General features: G+C 39.2%; 1 protein-coding gene across 2 annotated transcripts in view; it reads left to right on the forward strand.

The window, feature by feature from the left end:
• The window catches only part of MDFIC2 (MyoD family inhibitor domain containing 2), a 114,151-nt gene extending 98,757 nt beyond the window's left edge, over positions 1-15,394 (forward strand). For both annotated transcript variants that reach the window (XM_070777263.1, XM_070777264.1), the window contains 2 exons: positions 5,326-5,547; positions 14,204-15,394. In XM_070777263.1, coding sequence (XP_070633364.1) covers positions 5,326-5,547; positions 14,204-14,463 — 482 coding nt within the window. In that variant the 3' untranslated portion in view covers positions 14,464-15,394. The remainder of the gene's footprint in view (positions 1-5,325; positions 5,548-14,203) is intronic.
• The last annotated feature ends 1,688 nt before the right edge of the window (positions 15,395-17,082 follow it).

Here is a 17,082-nt window from a genome sequence, read left to right on the forward strand (position 1 = left end):
CACAGTTATGTGCCTGGCTGACTGACTGCATAGAGATTTGGTAACCAACTGCAAAAGAAAATGAGTTGTGAGTGAGAATTAAGACCAAGGAACAAAGCAAGGAACTAAAAGGACAAAGTTTGAGGAATATTGAAGGAATGGGAGGGGGAAAAAGAAACCAGTAACAGAGGTACGAAAGGTCTGTCAAAGAAGTAAACCCAGAGAGAGAAAGGGGAGTGGAAGGGAAGAAAAAAAACAAGAAGAGAATCAGAGGAGTGCCTGTGGGATAGGGTGGGGGTAATGCTACTTATTCATAATTTGAATAAGTAGTTCATAAGTATATTCATAATTTGAATATACATATGTATAGATATATGTATAAACTCTGAAGATGCACCAATGCAAAAATTCTAAAGTCACAATTAGTGAGCAAAAATGAAAATCATTAAAATGTTTCCTTAAAAACTTCAAATAAATAAATTAACATCTCCTCTCACATTGATTCATCCATTGCATGTGGGTACTCAATAAACGTTAATTGAACTAAATTAATAACATTTGCTCAGTGGTAATAAAAAATTAATTAACTGTCTGTCTTCTCTGTTACTCACATTTATTCCCACTGCTTCTGCAATTACTTCTAGCCCAAACAGAAATTTTCTATTTCCTTGACTTTTAGTATCCACTTTAATATTTTTCCCCAACAATACAGATGAACTTCTAATTTTTGTCCTAATTTTTGTGATCTTTTTCCTGTTGAAAAAAATTATTTTCTCTAAGTTAATGTCAAGAACTATGTATAACATCCCAAATATAGTTTCACAAATTCCTTATTTAATTCCAAAATAGTTTTCTCTGCAGAAGATGTGATACCACTTTTTATGTGTTTCTCCTTTTAGCTTATGTTACTTTGTAATACTTTGGGTACAAAGTCAAATAACACCACAAAAGAAGGAATCTGGGGAAATTATTGTTAGCACTCCATCTACAAAAGACGGAAGATGTCAGTAACATTCACCCAAAATTGTGACTCATTTCAGATGTCAGAATTCTGGGTTGAACAGACTGGGTTCTGAAATGTGTGTTTGTCAGATGATTTTCTAATGAGTAACAGATAGTTCCCACTGGGGAGTGGAAAAAAATAAAAATATAAACAGATATAGAATTAAAATAACTTTATGAATGGCAGCTTAACTTCTCTATAAAATTCTCTCAGTACAAGCCCAGTGTCTCCAAATGGTTGCTTAATGTAGCACACCACTTAGATTCAAAATGCTATACTTAAAAGTGTCGAGAAATTAAAAAGAGAATCATATACCACTTGGCTGTATACTGTATTCTCCGCATGTTCTTACATTCCAGTAACCTCTATCCAACTTTTTTTGTTACTGAATTACTTTGTGCAAAAGCAATTTACATTACATGCTGCCTGACTACGTGTGATAATTTGCACTGATTGTTAATTAATTCTGTAAGTAAATAGCTGCTGTAATCTCTATCCTCATCAAGGTTTCGCTATCTATCAGCTCTTCCTGAGGACAGAGCAGCTGTAACTAAAAAGGCAGGATTCCCTAAATGTGCGAGAAGGTAGTCCTGCTTTGTAAAGACTGCTGAGGGAGAGATATGTCTATAAAGTGATGTTATTTGCAAGGCTTGATTTCCAGTAGGTGACACATCAAAGGATTTAGAGTGAAAAGGGTTTTGCTGATGTGCAGTTCCAGTGGTGAGGAAGGAGAGAGAAAAGCTAAGAACAAATAGGAGGAACTACTGAGTAATATAAAGAGACAGGGATAAGAGCAACGGTTTTGGAATCCAAACGGCCTGGGTTCAAATCCCAGGTCTATCGTTTACTAACAAGGAAGCCTCAGGCAACTTATCTAAATAAACTTTCTAAGCCTTGGCTTTACTCATCTGTTAACTTGGGGTACCAATGTATGCATTTCCTATGTATTCTGGGAGGCTGACAATAACTGCCTCCTAGTGTCTTTGTGATGCTTAAATAAGGTACATAGTGGTAACACAGAACACTTGACATAAAATGTATACAATTCTGTGTGTGTGTGTGTGCGTGCGTGTGTGCGCACGTGCATTTAAGGCAGTGGTTTGGTATTCAAAATGGGTGATTTTTAACCCTTGGAGGAAATCTGGCAATATCCACAGACATTTTTGTTTATTGTATCCTGGGGTAATTGGTGTTACTGGCATCAAGTAGGGAGAGGACTGGGATGTTGCTAAACATTCTATAATTTCCCTGTGACAAAGAATTATCCGGCCCCAAATGTCAGTACTTCTCAGAGTACTGAAGGCATAATTTTAATGACTATTTGTGATCATAGGTGGTTAGTCGACACTTTGATATCCAAGTAAGAAAAATAAACTATTCTTTTTTATCATTATCATCATTATCTTAAATCCATGAATCTCTCTTGAGTTAGAGTCCAAGAGTTTCTCAATCTGTTGAGCTAATTCTATCAATTCAATATTACATTGTTATTACTGTTATTCAGTTGCTAATTTGTATCCAACTCTTTGCAACCCCATGCTGCTGCTGCTGCTGCTAAGTCACTTCAGTCGTGTCTGACTCTGTGCGACCCCATAGACGGCAGCCCACCAGGCTCCGCCGTCGCTGGGATTCTCCAGGCAAGAACACTGGAGTGGGTTGCCATTTCCTTCTCCAATGCATGAAAGTGAAAAGGGAAAGTGAAGTTGAGTCCGACTCTTAGCGCCATGGACTGCAGCCTACCAGGTTTCCCTGTCCTTCACTATTTCCCCGAGTTTGCTCAAACTCATGTCCATTGAGTCTGTGATGCCATCCAACTAACTCATTCTCTGTCACTTCTCCTCTTGCCATCAGTTTTTCCCAGCATGACAGTCTTTTACAGCAAGTCGGCTCTTTGCATTAGGTGCCCAAAGTATTGGAGCTTCAGGTTCAGTATCAATCCTTCCAATGTATATTCAGAGTTGATTTCTTTTAGGATTGACTGGTTTGATCTCCTAGCTGTCTAAGGGACTCTCAAGAGTCCTCTCTAGCACCACAGTTAGAAAGCATAAATTCTGCAGTGTTTAGCCTTCTTTTATGGCCCAACTCTCACATCCATATATGATTACTAGAAAAACCATAGCTTTGACTATATGTACCTTTGTAGTCAAAATGATGTCTCTGGTTTTTGCTATCTAGGTTGATATTACATTAAATGCTATCAACAATAGATGTTTTCCAGAACCTGTTTCTGCCAATCCCTTTTAACGTGAATCAAACTGCATCTAAGAGATTTAAAGCCAAGAGCATAAGAGACAGAAAAAAGAAATTAAGCACTGTTAAAGTCAAGTCTATTTGGAGGCTCAGAAAGAAACAAAAAAGGCTGAAGACAACTGTGTGTGCAATAGTGTCAGCTCTCACACAAGTTAGGAGCCTTTGGAGAGCAACTGTTTCATAATTAGCTTCTGAAAATCACTGATGTACCTATCAGTAGGCTGTCCTCTCCTTTTTCCACTCTCAAAAGCAGAAGGTCACTATGGCAGTGGTTCCCAAACTTGTCAGCATGTTGGAATCTCCTGGGGAGCTTCCAAAATCTCTGAGGAACTGTAATCCAATCTGTTAAAGGGATAGAGGGGATGCCTGATCTTTAAAATATTTCCAAGTTTTAAAAGATTTCCAAGATGATTCTACTCTGTAGATAGGTCTAAGGAACCCCCGTCCTAGCAGGTAGGATCAAGTAGAGATTTTCATCTGCTTCAAACCAAAAAGCAGCTTCTGAAAGGACAATGACAATGGAGTTGGCAAGAAGATACTTCCTGCACTGAGCTGCCTAACCACAGTAAAATTAAACCAGGTTGCCAACTCTTTTATTGATTTCAGTCACTCAGTGAGCATTACTCAATCAGGGACTGGGCTAGTGATGGAAAAGGAAATCCTCCAGAAAGCATCTTCACTACCTCCCAGTAGAGCTGCCCGATCCCCAGGACTGGTGCTTGTTGAGGTCTGGAGAATTCCCTGGGAATCAGTCTGGATGTATGTGTGTCTCACATCTGTTAACCCTTCTCTGCATCTCTGGATCACTTCACTGGTGCAGTTAAGCTATACATTAACTGCACCACTACCCTGTCTTGTCTCTTTCTCTAACCTGATTTTGTGGTATGCTTCTGTTGTACGCTCCTCAACATTTTACTGTATTGCTAATTTGTTCGACATTTCTAAAAGCCAGTGACCATACCTCTGTTGCGTTAGTCACTCAGTCACGTCTCACTCTCTGCGACCCCATGGACTGTAGCCCACCAGGCTTCTCTGTCCATGGGATTCTCCAGGCAAGAATACTGGAATGGATTGCTATTCCCTTCTCCAGGGGATCTTCCTGACCCAAAGATTGACCCTGGGTCTTCTGCATTGCAGGAAGATTCTTTATTGTCTGAACCCCCAGGGCAGCCCCAGTTAGGCAGCACTGAATTCTGAGGGCCCAGCCCAGTGCTAACACCCTCAATTATTATGTGGGAATCAGTAAACAAACATGGGAGATGTGAACCACATGAAGCATCTAGGTCTCCTCAGCCTGCCCTGTGCCTCTCCAAACCAGGATCTCAGTCAAAGAGCTTGCTAGACATTCCCTCCCAGGGTGTTACATGGAAATAAAAGCCTGTTCCCCAAGAAGCACACTCTCAAAGCCACAAAGAAAGACTATCACCTTTATAAGGACCTAACAAATGGCAAAGCAGAGAAAAGACTGGCAACCAAAGAGTCTTCAAGGCAGACATGGAAATGAGCTTATAGGCTGGTTACGTGTGACCCCTTTTCTTATACAGGGAAGGAAACTGAGGTCTGTAAAGACAAAGGAATGCAACAACTTGATTGAGATCATACTCATTATTAAACAGTACTGTCCAGCATTTAAAAATCCGTTTATTGGCCAAAAAGTTCATTTAGGTTTCTCCAGGAGATGTTAGAGAAAAACCCAAACCAACTTCTTGGCTAACCCAATACTACTTCTGAGATTCACAACACATTATGACAATAAGCTGACAACATTTTATGAGATTTTTGTTAATTCTAGTGAATGAACACCTTGCTTCTCCCACCCATTACTACAAAGACCACCATGGAAATTAGTGTTACCAATTACCATGAAATGTGAAAATTGCCATGTGTTTTAAATTGTATAATTATTGCACGTTTATTCTTACATATATTTTCATTCAAAATAATCCTATTCAATAACGTTGCATACTTTCAAATAATATTTTAATCTTAGAAAAGTCTAGAATGGGGATTTGTCCGCAAACATCCATCTTTGGATCCCTAGGTCATGTCAACTATAGTGGGTGTCTGTATGTGTGTTTTCTTTTTTCATCTAGATGTGCAACTCACAAATGAAAAGCAGGCAGACCAGAAAGCCATTAATGCTATCGTTATAAATTCAGTATCCGAATTCAATATCACAGATGGACCAGCCAAGGAAACCCCCAGTGAGAAAAAACTGTCAGAATCCAGCATATCACTGTCCTCCCTTGAAGAAAGCCAAACGAAATTTTCCTACCTCCAAACTGATACTTCAGTTCATCCGAGAGACACTGATGGTATGTTTCTCACAATCAACCTATCTCTAAATAAAGCTCCCCAACCCCCGGCCCCTGGAAAATCATCACATATGCTGTTAGGGGGAAAAAAAGTCTTTATGAATATTAAACAGGAAGACTTTGATTTGAAAACTCTGGTGAATGACACATGTCAAGGTCACCTTGCAATTATGAGGTGCTTGGTAGGTTGTTTGCTCTCCAAGGTGGGAGTCTGAGGCAAAGTGTTTTAAATAGCTTGAGTGAGGTATAATCATCCTGGCTATGGAGTGATGAAGTAAATTTTTTAAATGGCCAATTTTTTTCTCTTCTTGGATCTGGAACTATTCAACCTTTGAGTCTAGACTGAGAGGACTGAGAGGAGAAGAAGGCAGAGTGGAATAGTATCAAAAAGTTTAAAATGTGTAAAAATAAACTTCTTTAACTATAAGGATGCTGACATCAGCAGCCTGTGGGAAAAGGTTGGTTCCTCTGGTAACACTACCTCCTAGGCGTTTGAATCAGTGCAAAGCTACACCAAACCATCTCGATGTATGACATAAGAGGCATGTTTCATCTGCAAAACCAATTTCAAACTGAGCTGATGTTAAATGATCAGCATAGTCAAGTTCAAAGTAATGGACTTCAGACTAAGACATATGGAATTTTAATCAGGCTAACTTTGCAGTGACCTTTACAGAAGATGCAAATCACTCAAGAGCTTTATAATATTCCATATTGATATTTGCATTTAAGGAAAACTCGAAGTTTCTCAAAGGAAAACATAACAGGGTATAGTTTCTGGTCTATATTTAAATTCATATTTGCCTTTCAAAATAAGACAAAAAATGAAATGAACTCTGTATAACAGGAACTTTGAAATCACATCAGTTTAATTCCTGACTCAAATTTATTCACTGTATAAAACTGGATAAAGTTTTACCACCTATGAATCTCAGACTTTCAGTTATATAATGGTGCTAGTAACATGCCATACGGTGTTTTGAAGATCAAATGAAACAGCACGGGAAAACATCCCAAAGTCTATCACATAATGGGTGTCTAATTTTTGCTTTTATTATGATTACGGTTTTAAAAAGTAAGGAAAAGATTTCTAATACATGTTATATATGATCTTGTGAAAATGTCATGGATGCTTTGGACCAGAAGCTACAGACAGGATCGCCTGCAAATGCAGTTGCCAGATGATAATGTGAATAATGAAGCATGGAGGTAAACAATAGACATTGGCGAGTATTATGGCAAGGTAAACAGCACCGCCTCTACTCAGCTCCAGCTAATTGTTGCCAGAAGGAAAAAGAGGTTCAGAGTTGCCAGACCTAGAATGTTACACGCAACCTCTCAATTTGTAAGTGTTGGCAATACTTACGATGTTGCCAGCTTACTTTATGAAGCCCCAGATACTCACAACAAGACATGGATTTTGGCTAACTCTGGCCAGGTTATGACCTTGAGTCAAGATGATGTCCATATTTCTCGTTTTGTTAGAGCTTGGTGCTAATCAAGAAAACAGGCAATACAACAGCATTCTCAACATTTTGACACTAAAGAATTCTGTCAAATCATGTCAGGGTTACACAGCTCTTGTAATGATTCCAGAATCAGGAATTCCCATTATATGTATCCACACACACACACACGTATAGCAGAACCACTCTAACCTGTCTTATCAGGTGTCTTGGCAGAATGAGAAGGCCAATGCAGTCAGCATGTTGCCTGAACCCTTGTATTCTCAGGGAAGACCCAAATGACTATTCTATTAAAATGGCAACCCTACTCTGGTGCCTCATGTAGGAAAAAACCATTCACTCTGCAAAAGAGCAAAGGAGATTCATGAAGACCACTGAATTAGACTGTCTTGTTAAGGCCTGGACCAAGGATACTGTGGTCCAGGAAATTCCAATATTAAGCTAACAGCCTAGGCAGTAGTTTACCCTTCATTTCCCTAGCTGTAAAAAAAAAAAAAAAATCTCCCTACCACGGTAAGCACTTTTGGTATCTGGTTAAAAGACAGTAAAACATCCAGACAAGGGCCCACAAACAGTGTGAAGAAACTCTTATTATCCTAAACAGCAAAGATCAAGGAACTAAAACAGTTAAATCAGATTCACTTCATTTTAGGAAATTTTGATAGTAATTAATTTAAGGATGCAGAAATTGAGAGCTGGGGTCATTGTTCATACTGAGATAAATACAGAAATATCTTTCAGGAACAGCAGGGGAAACAGAAGGGAAAAGAGAAGATTGCATCCACTTCCATGTAGTTTGTGGTTAATTTATTTTCAAATATATAAATGAGTGCATAGGAATGGGTGCTTAATTGCTAATATCTATTATTTATATACATTTCCCCACTTAAAACAAGGATGGAGAAGCCTCACACATGCAGATTTTGTAAAATGTGCTTCATCCATTAGCACAGTTCATGGTGTGTGCACTGATGGGAATTTAAGAAGGATCTTTACTGCGCATCACACACTATGTGCTGCGACATTATTATTAAATCATGGCTCATCCATGTGGTCCCATTCCTGGAGAAAAGGGGAGAAGTCCAGAGCACTATCTGTGCTTCTGCTTCTATGATCTGACTGTAAAAGCATCCCGGTGGATGATAAAACCAGGGATATACATGCTATGAGAAAACAGGCTGCTTAAAAAGATTCCTGAGAATATACCTAATGGATGTATAATTTTGAATCTGAGGTGTCTCATCCAAGTGGAGGAGGAAAATTATAAATATAAGACACCTCAAAAGAATAGTCTTAATTACACCATGGACTACTGAATAAAATGATTACATTTTCTACACTGTAAATTTCATACAATTAAATGCAACAGTGTCACCTTATAAAATGTTTCAATTTTATAATTATTTCAGTTCATTTGCTCAGAAAAAAACATAAGCACAAATTTACTAAGTATCACCCAAATCTAGTCATTCTAGTTCTAAAGAACTAACTTGAATGTTAGTTGTGCTTGTCTGAACTTAAATAGATCTTGACATATTTAAGTAGCTATTAAAATTGATAAAATCAGGGATGATACCCCAGCTAGAGAAAGGCAGTCACACTTTATCTATTTCCATTCTGCATTACAGACTTTTTTGAAGAACTTAATGTTGGGGGAGTGGGAACCAATTTTTATACTTTTGAACCCAAAACTTCCAGTAACCAGTTGGAGCCACCATGTCATGAATCTTGTTATTAATGCCAAGTTCTCTCGGTGACAGAACACTAACCATAATGTACCAGAATATGCCATTTGGATGAGGTTCATCTTGTCCTTTGCTTTGTTTTTGTTTTTAATTTTGTTTTGGGAGAAGAGGATAGGATTTTTTTTTTAATCTGTATTTTTTAAAATCATGTTCTTGCCACTTTGGAAAATGATTCCCAAAGATGCCGGAGCTATGCTTCTGGAGTTGAGAAGTGTGACAGGGACCAGAGAGGGCAGCTACAGCCACCTCTGGTTCCGCCCTCCTCCTGATTCCAGACATGGTGGTGGCAAGAACGACAGCTAGAAGGGCAAACTCAGAGAGGACAGGATCATGAGTGAGGGACTGACCTCAGGTACAATAGTGGAAATTCCTTTGCACTGTTACCTTCTCCATTTTAACTAAATATGATCTTTTCTAATGAGGCAGATTCTGCCTCTCTTTTTCTCCCATATTTATTTTTTATTTTTTGGCCGTGTGGTGCAGCATGTGGGATCCTAAGTTCCCTGACCAGGGATCAAACCTGTGCCCCCTGCATTGGAAGTGCAGAATCTTAACAACTGGACCATGAGGGGAGTTTCCTGCCTCTTTAAATGTGAAGTATGCTTGATTTCCAGGACTGTGTTAGCTTCAAGTATATAGCATAGTGACTCAGTATTTTTGCAGATTATACTCTACTATGCTGCTGCTGCTGCTAAGTCGCTTCAGTCATGTCTGACTCTGTGCAGCCCACCAGGCTCCCTTGTCCCTGGGATTCTCCAGGCAAGAACACTGGAGTGGGTTGCCATTTCTTTCCCCAAAGCATGGAAGTGAAAAGTGAAAGTGAAGTCGCTCAGTCGTCTCCGACTCTTAGCGACCCCATGGACTGCAGCCCACCAGGCTCCTCCGTCCATGGATTTTCCAAGCAAGAGTACTAGAGTGGGGTGCCATTGCCTTCTCCGATACTCTACTATAGGTTATTATAAAATAACAGGCATAATTTCCTGTGCTGTACTGTACATCCTTGTTGCTTACCTATTTTATATACTTTAGTTTGTATCTGTGAAGCCCGTACCCCTAATTTGCCCCCCTTTCTATCTCCCCTTTAGCAACCACATTAAGATATGGTGTACCTGTACACGGGAATACTACTCAATCATAAAAAAGAATGAAATGCTGGCACTTGCAACAACGTAGATGGAACTACAGAATATTATGCTTAGTGAAGTAAGTCAGGCAGAGAAAGACAAACTTTATATGTGGAACCAAAAGTAATACAAATGAATGCATATACAAAACAGAAACAGATTCTCCCCCTTAAACAGCCAATATTCTAATTACATTTGGAATGGTCCAGAGGCTGCAGTAGTCCTTCAGGATCATAAGAGTATCACTTAGCACTTCACAGTCTTCACATCCTCCATGCACCCTAGGGGTGAAAGTAAAGAGGAAATGCTGCTGCTAAGTCACTTCAGTCGTGTCCGACTCTGTGCGACCCCATAGACGGCAGCCCACCAGGCTTCCCCGCCCCTGGGATTCTCCAGGCAAGAACACTGGAGTGGGTTGCCATTTCCTTCTTCGATGCATGAAGTGAAAAGTGAAAGTGAAGTCGCTCAGTCGTGTCCGACCCTCAGCGACCCCACAGACTGCAGCCTTCCAGGCTCCTCCATCCATGGGATTTTCCAGGCAAGAGTACTGGAGTGGGGTGCCATTGCCTTCTCCGAAAGAGGAAATAAAAGCACCCTAAGAGGAAATAAAAGCACCCTCAGAGGGTTTTCGTCATGGCTTCTTGCTCAAAGGCAAATACCACATTCAGGTGAATGGCCTGAAGGTCTCAGATCTCCTTTAAGGCAGGTTTAAGGAAGGAAGGAGTGAGAAATGAGATGGGTATCCTGACAGCAACATGCGGAGCCTATGCTGTGATGCCAGGTAGTTCAATAAAAGGAATTTAATACGTAAGGAATGTGCCGCAAAGGTATGAAGAGAGCCGAAAAGCCAAGTGAGGAAATCAGCAGTAATAGGAAAGCTCTGCCACCTCTTCTCTTGGTCTCTCCTAGTTAGCAGTAGATCCTCAGCACGCACATTAGCTCCTCAGCCACTAGCAACTGTTAGTAGACAAAACAGAAGTAAGTGGCACCAGCAGAAGCCACAGCGAGCAGGGCATTTGGAAGAAGATAAAACCAAAGAGAAGATTCAAAGCAGAGAGCTTTGTAGCCTGAGGTAAGGATTTAGGACCTACTTCTAAAGGGAGAGTGAGATGTTCTAATTTATGATTTTAAATATCACAAGGGCTAATGAATTTGAGGTGGGCTCATGTGGAAGCATTGTCCTGGACAGGAGGCTGTTAACATGGACCTGAGAGTGGCTACAGCTAAGACAGTGGACAGAGGCTGACGAATCTCAAATAGGACTCTGCAAGGAAATCAGCGAAACTCAGGAGAGAATTGGGTGGAGAGGGTATGATGAGGAAAAGAAAAATGAGAGGAATGAGGTGCAGCTTTCAGGCAATTCATATGTGCGTTCAGGAGCCATTCACAAGATACAATTAGGGAAGAGACAGGTTTGTGGAATGTGGGAAAGAGGGAGCTCCATGATGCAAGGTGGCCTTGCTAAGTGAGAGATGTTCTGAACACAGTGCAGAAGAGATGAGACGCAGGCGGCTGGATGGATGCTGGGCACGAGGTCATGATGCTTTAGATTGGCCACGAGGAGTGCTAATGATAGGCTATGGAACATCAAGTTTATGCAACATTAAAGTCCTAAGGAATACTGCAGGCAAAGGAAAATATACCCATTCAGGAGAATGGAAAGTCCAATTCTCTTTTCAAACAGTTGAGACTTTCCCCCTGAACTGCTTACGCTACTTCTGTGCAAACAAAAATGGGCCATATGCAAAATAGTTTCCCCTGATCATGCAGAATTATTTAATACGTCTTTTAGGAACTGTGTGGAACACGCTTGAAAGTTGGGGAAAAAAATCTGTTTTCAATTCATTAATATTGCTGTGTTTTTCTGGGCTAGAGGCTCTGCCTTTTATAACCAAATAAAAAGGACTGACTTATAAACAGAAAAAGAATAATGGGCTCTATTCTCAAGTGCAAGATAGAGATAAGGAAGGAAACAAATGCCAGCTTGACCAAAGGATTAGGTCAATATATATATAATATTATACATAAAATCTATGGTGTACATCAGAAGCAGAGACCTCCAGGGTCTGACAACTTGAGGAGCTGTTGGCAAGAGGATTCAAACCAGTTATATACCCACAGGAAATTACAAGGCCATTTTACAAACAGGTTTTCACACTCTGATAGGAAATACCAGCTCCCATCCCCAGAGGACACCCTGCACCCAACCTGACTTATTTCTAAGCCAAACTTTGAATCTTGTAATATTTACAAATGACAGGATCTGGTGGGTAAATTATTTTTATATGGTCACAGACCTGAGTAAGTCTCTGATTCTCCAGTCTAAGAGATCAGGGAGCATTTGCTTGGAATATTTTCTCCTGAGAGCCTCTTCTTTACCAGGGGCTGCTAGAGCAGCAGTCTTGGCATTAAAAAAAAAAGTGATGAGGCTTTATGCCCAAGATCTTTGGCCACCAACACGCCCTCTTCAGAAATGCATACTGAGAACAGTCTATGAACGGCACTCACTCACTGCTGAGTTTTTGTGGATGATTTGTAGTGACTTGTGAGCTATGGGTGGGTTGGCCACATGCTAGAAGCTGGCTCTAAGGGGATAAAAATACACCCTGTCTGGCAGAGAGATGAGTACACACACCATAGACGTATTATGAAATAGGCCACCTAAACTATAAATACTGAGTAATGGCCACAGCACCTGCAACAATACATAGCAATTAAAGTGGTCATAAAAGTTATGGCCTGGTTCTTTACCACTCTGTCTTACTGGGAAGAAAGAATCAGAAGGTGAGAGGCTGGGGAAGAGGGCAGGAGGGACTGAGGGATGAAGGAAGATTTTTGTTTATCTGATTGCAGAACTCACTTTAGACCTTTATATATATATATATATTTTTTTTTAATAAATTAGAATGAGTGTATTTAAAATATTTGTTCCCTTTCAGAGAATTTCCATGTTCTCCCTTCTCTTAAACACTAAGCAGTGTTGTGCAACAGAACAGCAGTTCTGTTACGAATAACAGAAAAAAGTTTTCCGGAAGACATTCTTAAGAAGTCAATGGATGGGGACCTAAAAACACTTAGACAGCACTGGCAGATGATGCAGAAAGCAGAATTTGCAAGCTTGTATAGTCAGTCAACTGAAGTCTGAAGACCAAAGATTACTAACATTCTTAATGGAGGAAAAATAGATTACAAAAGTGTAATAATGTTGATTGACTGATACGCCCATTAGGAGAGGGGAATTTTCCCCAATTCACACTAAAATGTTACTTTCAACCATCAGCAGTCTTCAGTATACTGATTTTAATTACTTAGATGATATATCATATGAACACTTACCTACCCTTTTTAAAGACCCTTACATGTTTTTGAGACTTTCTTAACTTAAAAAAAAAAAGAAGAAGGAGGGGGGAAGAATGAAGAAAGAAAAGGAAAGAAGTTATAATTTTAACAAAAGAATTACTTCATCTTCTAACTAATTCCCTTTGTAGAAACAAACAAACAAAAATAATCCATAACCCATCACAGCTGCTTGGCTAGAATTACCAATTACCTTCGATGCCTTAGAGATACTTTTCACATTTTTACAAGTCTGCATAGCAAATTTCTAAAACAGTTTTCTTACATAGGATTGATAAGATTTATACCATTTTAAGTGTATATGATGATGTATTTCATTTAACTATATAAAATCAAGGCTGATTCCTCCTTGATCTCCTGGAGGAAAAATGAGACAGGGCTTAAAAATAATATACTACCACAAACAACTACAATTATTTAAAAAGTAATTTATGTTAGGTTTTGAAATGTGCTTTTCACTGGCACTGAATATGGGTGTGGCAGATTTACTGGAATCCACATCAAACAAATAAAAAAGCCTTGTGACGAGAAGCCAGAAATGTGGATGATCTCTCCTTGTCCCCAAATCTAATTGCTCCTGAAAGCTCCCAGCACTTGAGGAGGACTTACTATTTTTCAGACCACTGCAAGGTTTCAAGAGAGGTAGCTAATTGTGCAGCTTCCCAGCACCTCTATACACAATGTAAATATAGGAGTTTAGAAAAGGGACAGCACTTTAAATAACCAGATTATGTGGAATCAATAGGAAATGCTCAGGAAGTTAATAAAGCAATTACTTAAGTAGAGTGAGTACTGGACAGGGGGTGGGAGCAGTTGAGAAAATAACGGTGTACATCACCTCCAATACGGATAAATAATTAAGAGTCGGCTATAAAGTTATCAAGCACACCACTGCACATGCTTGCCCTGCATCTGCGTCCCCAGATGAGCCACATATAATTGTCTTTCTTTCTTCTTTCCACAGAGGACTGCGCCTCCCTTATCCTCACCTGTCTGTTCTGCCAGTTTCTGGACTGTCTCCTGATGCTCCCGGACACGTGTGAAACGGTGTGTATCAATGTTTGCTGCCCCTCTCTCAGGTACCATCACACCTCAGATGAAAGCCACTCCCGGAATGACTGCAACTGCAACTGTGACATTGACTGCAGCCTTTTTGAATCTTGTCATGAGACCAGTGACTGTCTGGAGCTGGCCATGGAGATTTCCGAAATTTGTTATCGTTAGCACAACAAAGGAACCGTGTTCAGGCAGACCTTTTGGCCCTCAGGGGAAACTTCATGACAATGAGCCTGTGATTTTCATGTGCTGAAATGTAAGGACTGTACACATTTCACCATTTTATTCTGCACCTGTCTGGGGAAAAGCTAGTATTGTCAACTCAATGGTCTTGTTCCAAATTTCCCCACCGCATGGCTCACTGAAAAATCAGATCTTGATCACATGTGATGAACAAATCTTACATACTTCTTAAATGCCATAGGTACAAGATGTTTCTTGACTGCAAAATAGCATGCAGAACCATTCTGTGTTATTGCACTCATTGGCTTGCATCATGGATTCAACTTCATTCACAAATTCAGGACAAATTAGTGCATTCTTTTAGAATTGACATACATTAGCTTGTCTTTCTAATGGACTCATGCATAAACATTATGCATTGTTGGTTATTATTAATAATGTATTGTATAACATCATTTTGTAATTAAAAATTTATTTATACAGTCTCTTAAAATTCACTTATATGTACAGTTTAGGTAGGAAAGGGAATTAAATGAATTAGAAACCGTGTTCCTGTAATTACAACAGATGTCTCTAAGACATACCCAGTGAATTTTGAATATGATGTACTTTGAGAGAGTACTGTAATTCTAGACCATATTATTATATGCTTATGACTATGTCATAACAGGTTATGCATATTCTTAATTTGTTACAGAAAATCTTTTCTTTATTCTAATAAGCAGAAATGGGAATTATGTGCAAGTTTCAAGAAAATGACCCCAGATCGTTAATTCTTCATTTTCCTCATTTCTGTTTGTCAGGTACAATAAGCAACAGGATATTAAAACAGAACCAGTTCATTTTACTAAATGATCAGTTGTGTAGGAACCCGAAAGAAATTCATGTGCAGGTACTTATTCAGCACTGAGTTTCCTAATACAGAATGTGCTGCAGAAACCATATCTTTTTTTCTTTTTCTGAAAATTCAAGTGATTCATAATTATATTGAGCACTTCCTCATATTTATAAAAAATCTTTTAAGATGTGGTATAAACTTAGAAAGTGACTTTTGACTCCAACAAACTAAAACAAACAATCAAACAAATTAAAGCGATTTGTGGAGGTTGAAGTCACTTGAATTTTCTTCGGTCTCTGTAGGCATGGCGCTGCTCACAAACGTGTTCTTAAATATTCTAATGACGCTATCTCACTACCTTCATCGAATGTAAAAAAAAACACACTGTCAATAACCAAAGAACACGAAAGTTAAATGAGTCAACAGAACTTTTTATGATCGAGACAAACAACAACAATAACAAATCCCAAAATATCTATCTTTGCCTGACTTTGGCAGTTTGGGACAAAAGGCATGTTTGGTTTGTGTCTGTAGCCAACTAGCACATTTTTCTACTATGCGATAACTTCCTCAAAACACTGAAAACTCTTAATCTTTTGAAAATATTTTAAACTGCCCATATAAAAAACATTGAACTGCTCTCGTCTTATTCCTGGTAACACAGTGCATCTACGGCTCCTGCAGGCTTCGTCCTTGTTCAATTATCGTGTTATCCACAAAGCACAGAGCAAGATAGAGCCCAACCCTTATGAAACACTGTAGTCCCAATTCTTTCTAGAAGCTTAGAGACAACTGTATGCATAGAACTTGCAGATCTTCAGGATGGAAAAATGTAAACTATTAAGAAGGGGACCTAAAGTTGTTGTTACCCAATATTTTCAAAAGAGAAAACAGTCCCCCAAGTACTGACTGATCCTAGATCATACAGTGATTTAATGGCAGTGTCAGAAACTCAAAGTGGTGGTCTAAGTTTCTAATGGCCGTGCATTACCCCAGGATTCTCTACTTATTAGTTCCGCTCTACACAGCTATATACCTGTTCCAGTTGCTCAAATATCAAAATACTACCAGACTGGCTCATAAACAGTTGCTACTGTGGACGTCCTTAGGGCTTCTCCCATACCCCTAACCACCTGGCCCCTCTCCGAGCCCCTACCCACCTCCTCACAGTCCGGTCACTCAAGGAAGAACATCTGGACCTGTAGAGGGTCTTTGGGATCCTGTCCCGATAATATGGTATCTCATTCCATTCATCAGGCCATGTCATATAAATGTTAAATATTTTGACTATCATCCCCTTATTCTTTCTAGTCTACATAACCCTCAAATTGGGCAAAGATGATCTATTTCAGAAGTAAACTGAATACTTGTCAATTAAAGACATAAAAATTGTCAGGTCTTATTTTATACTATGGTCAGAATACTACAAGATCCTTCTGTGGCCTCTCTTTCCATGGCTTGTTAACTTATTCCTCACTTTCAGAATTTGCCATGCTCTAAAAGAAAGGGTCGGTTATACAAAGTGTGAAATTTCTTTTCTTTATCACCAATAATAAAACATCATCCTTTTTGCAAACATGAATGGCTCTTTCAATTGAATTCTTACACAATAAAGCATACATAGCTGGGAAAATGCAATTGCAGAGGTAAGACAGATGAAAAAGGAACGTGGTTATTGATTAAATACAAATATCAGGGTCTGAGAAGGTTCAGATTTTTTTTTTTTTTTCTGCCATGATGAAAGCCTGTGATCACAAATAAAGATA

Source organism: Bos indicus, chromosome 22, assembly GCF_029378745.1.
Source record: "Bos indicus isolate NIAB-ARS_2022 breed Sahiwal x Tharparkar chromosome 22, NIAB-ARS_B.indTharparkar_mat_pri_1.0, whole genome shotgun sequence".
NCBI lineage: Eukaryota > Metazoa > Chordata > Mammalia > Artiodactyla > Bovidae > Bos > Bos indicus.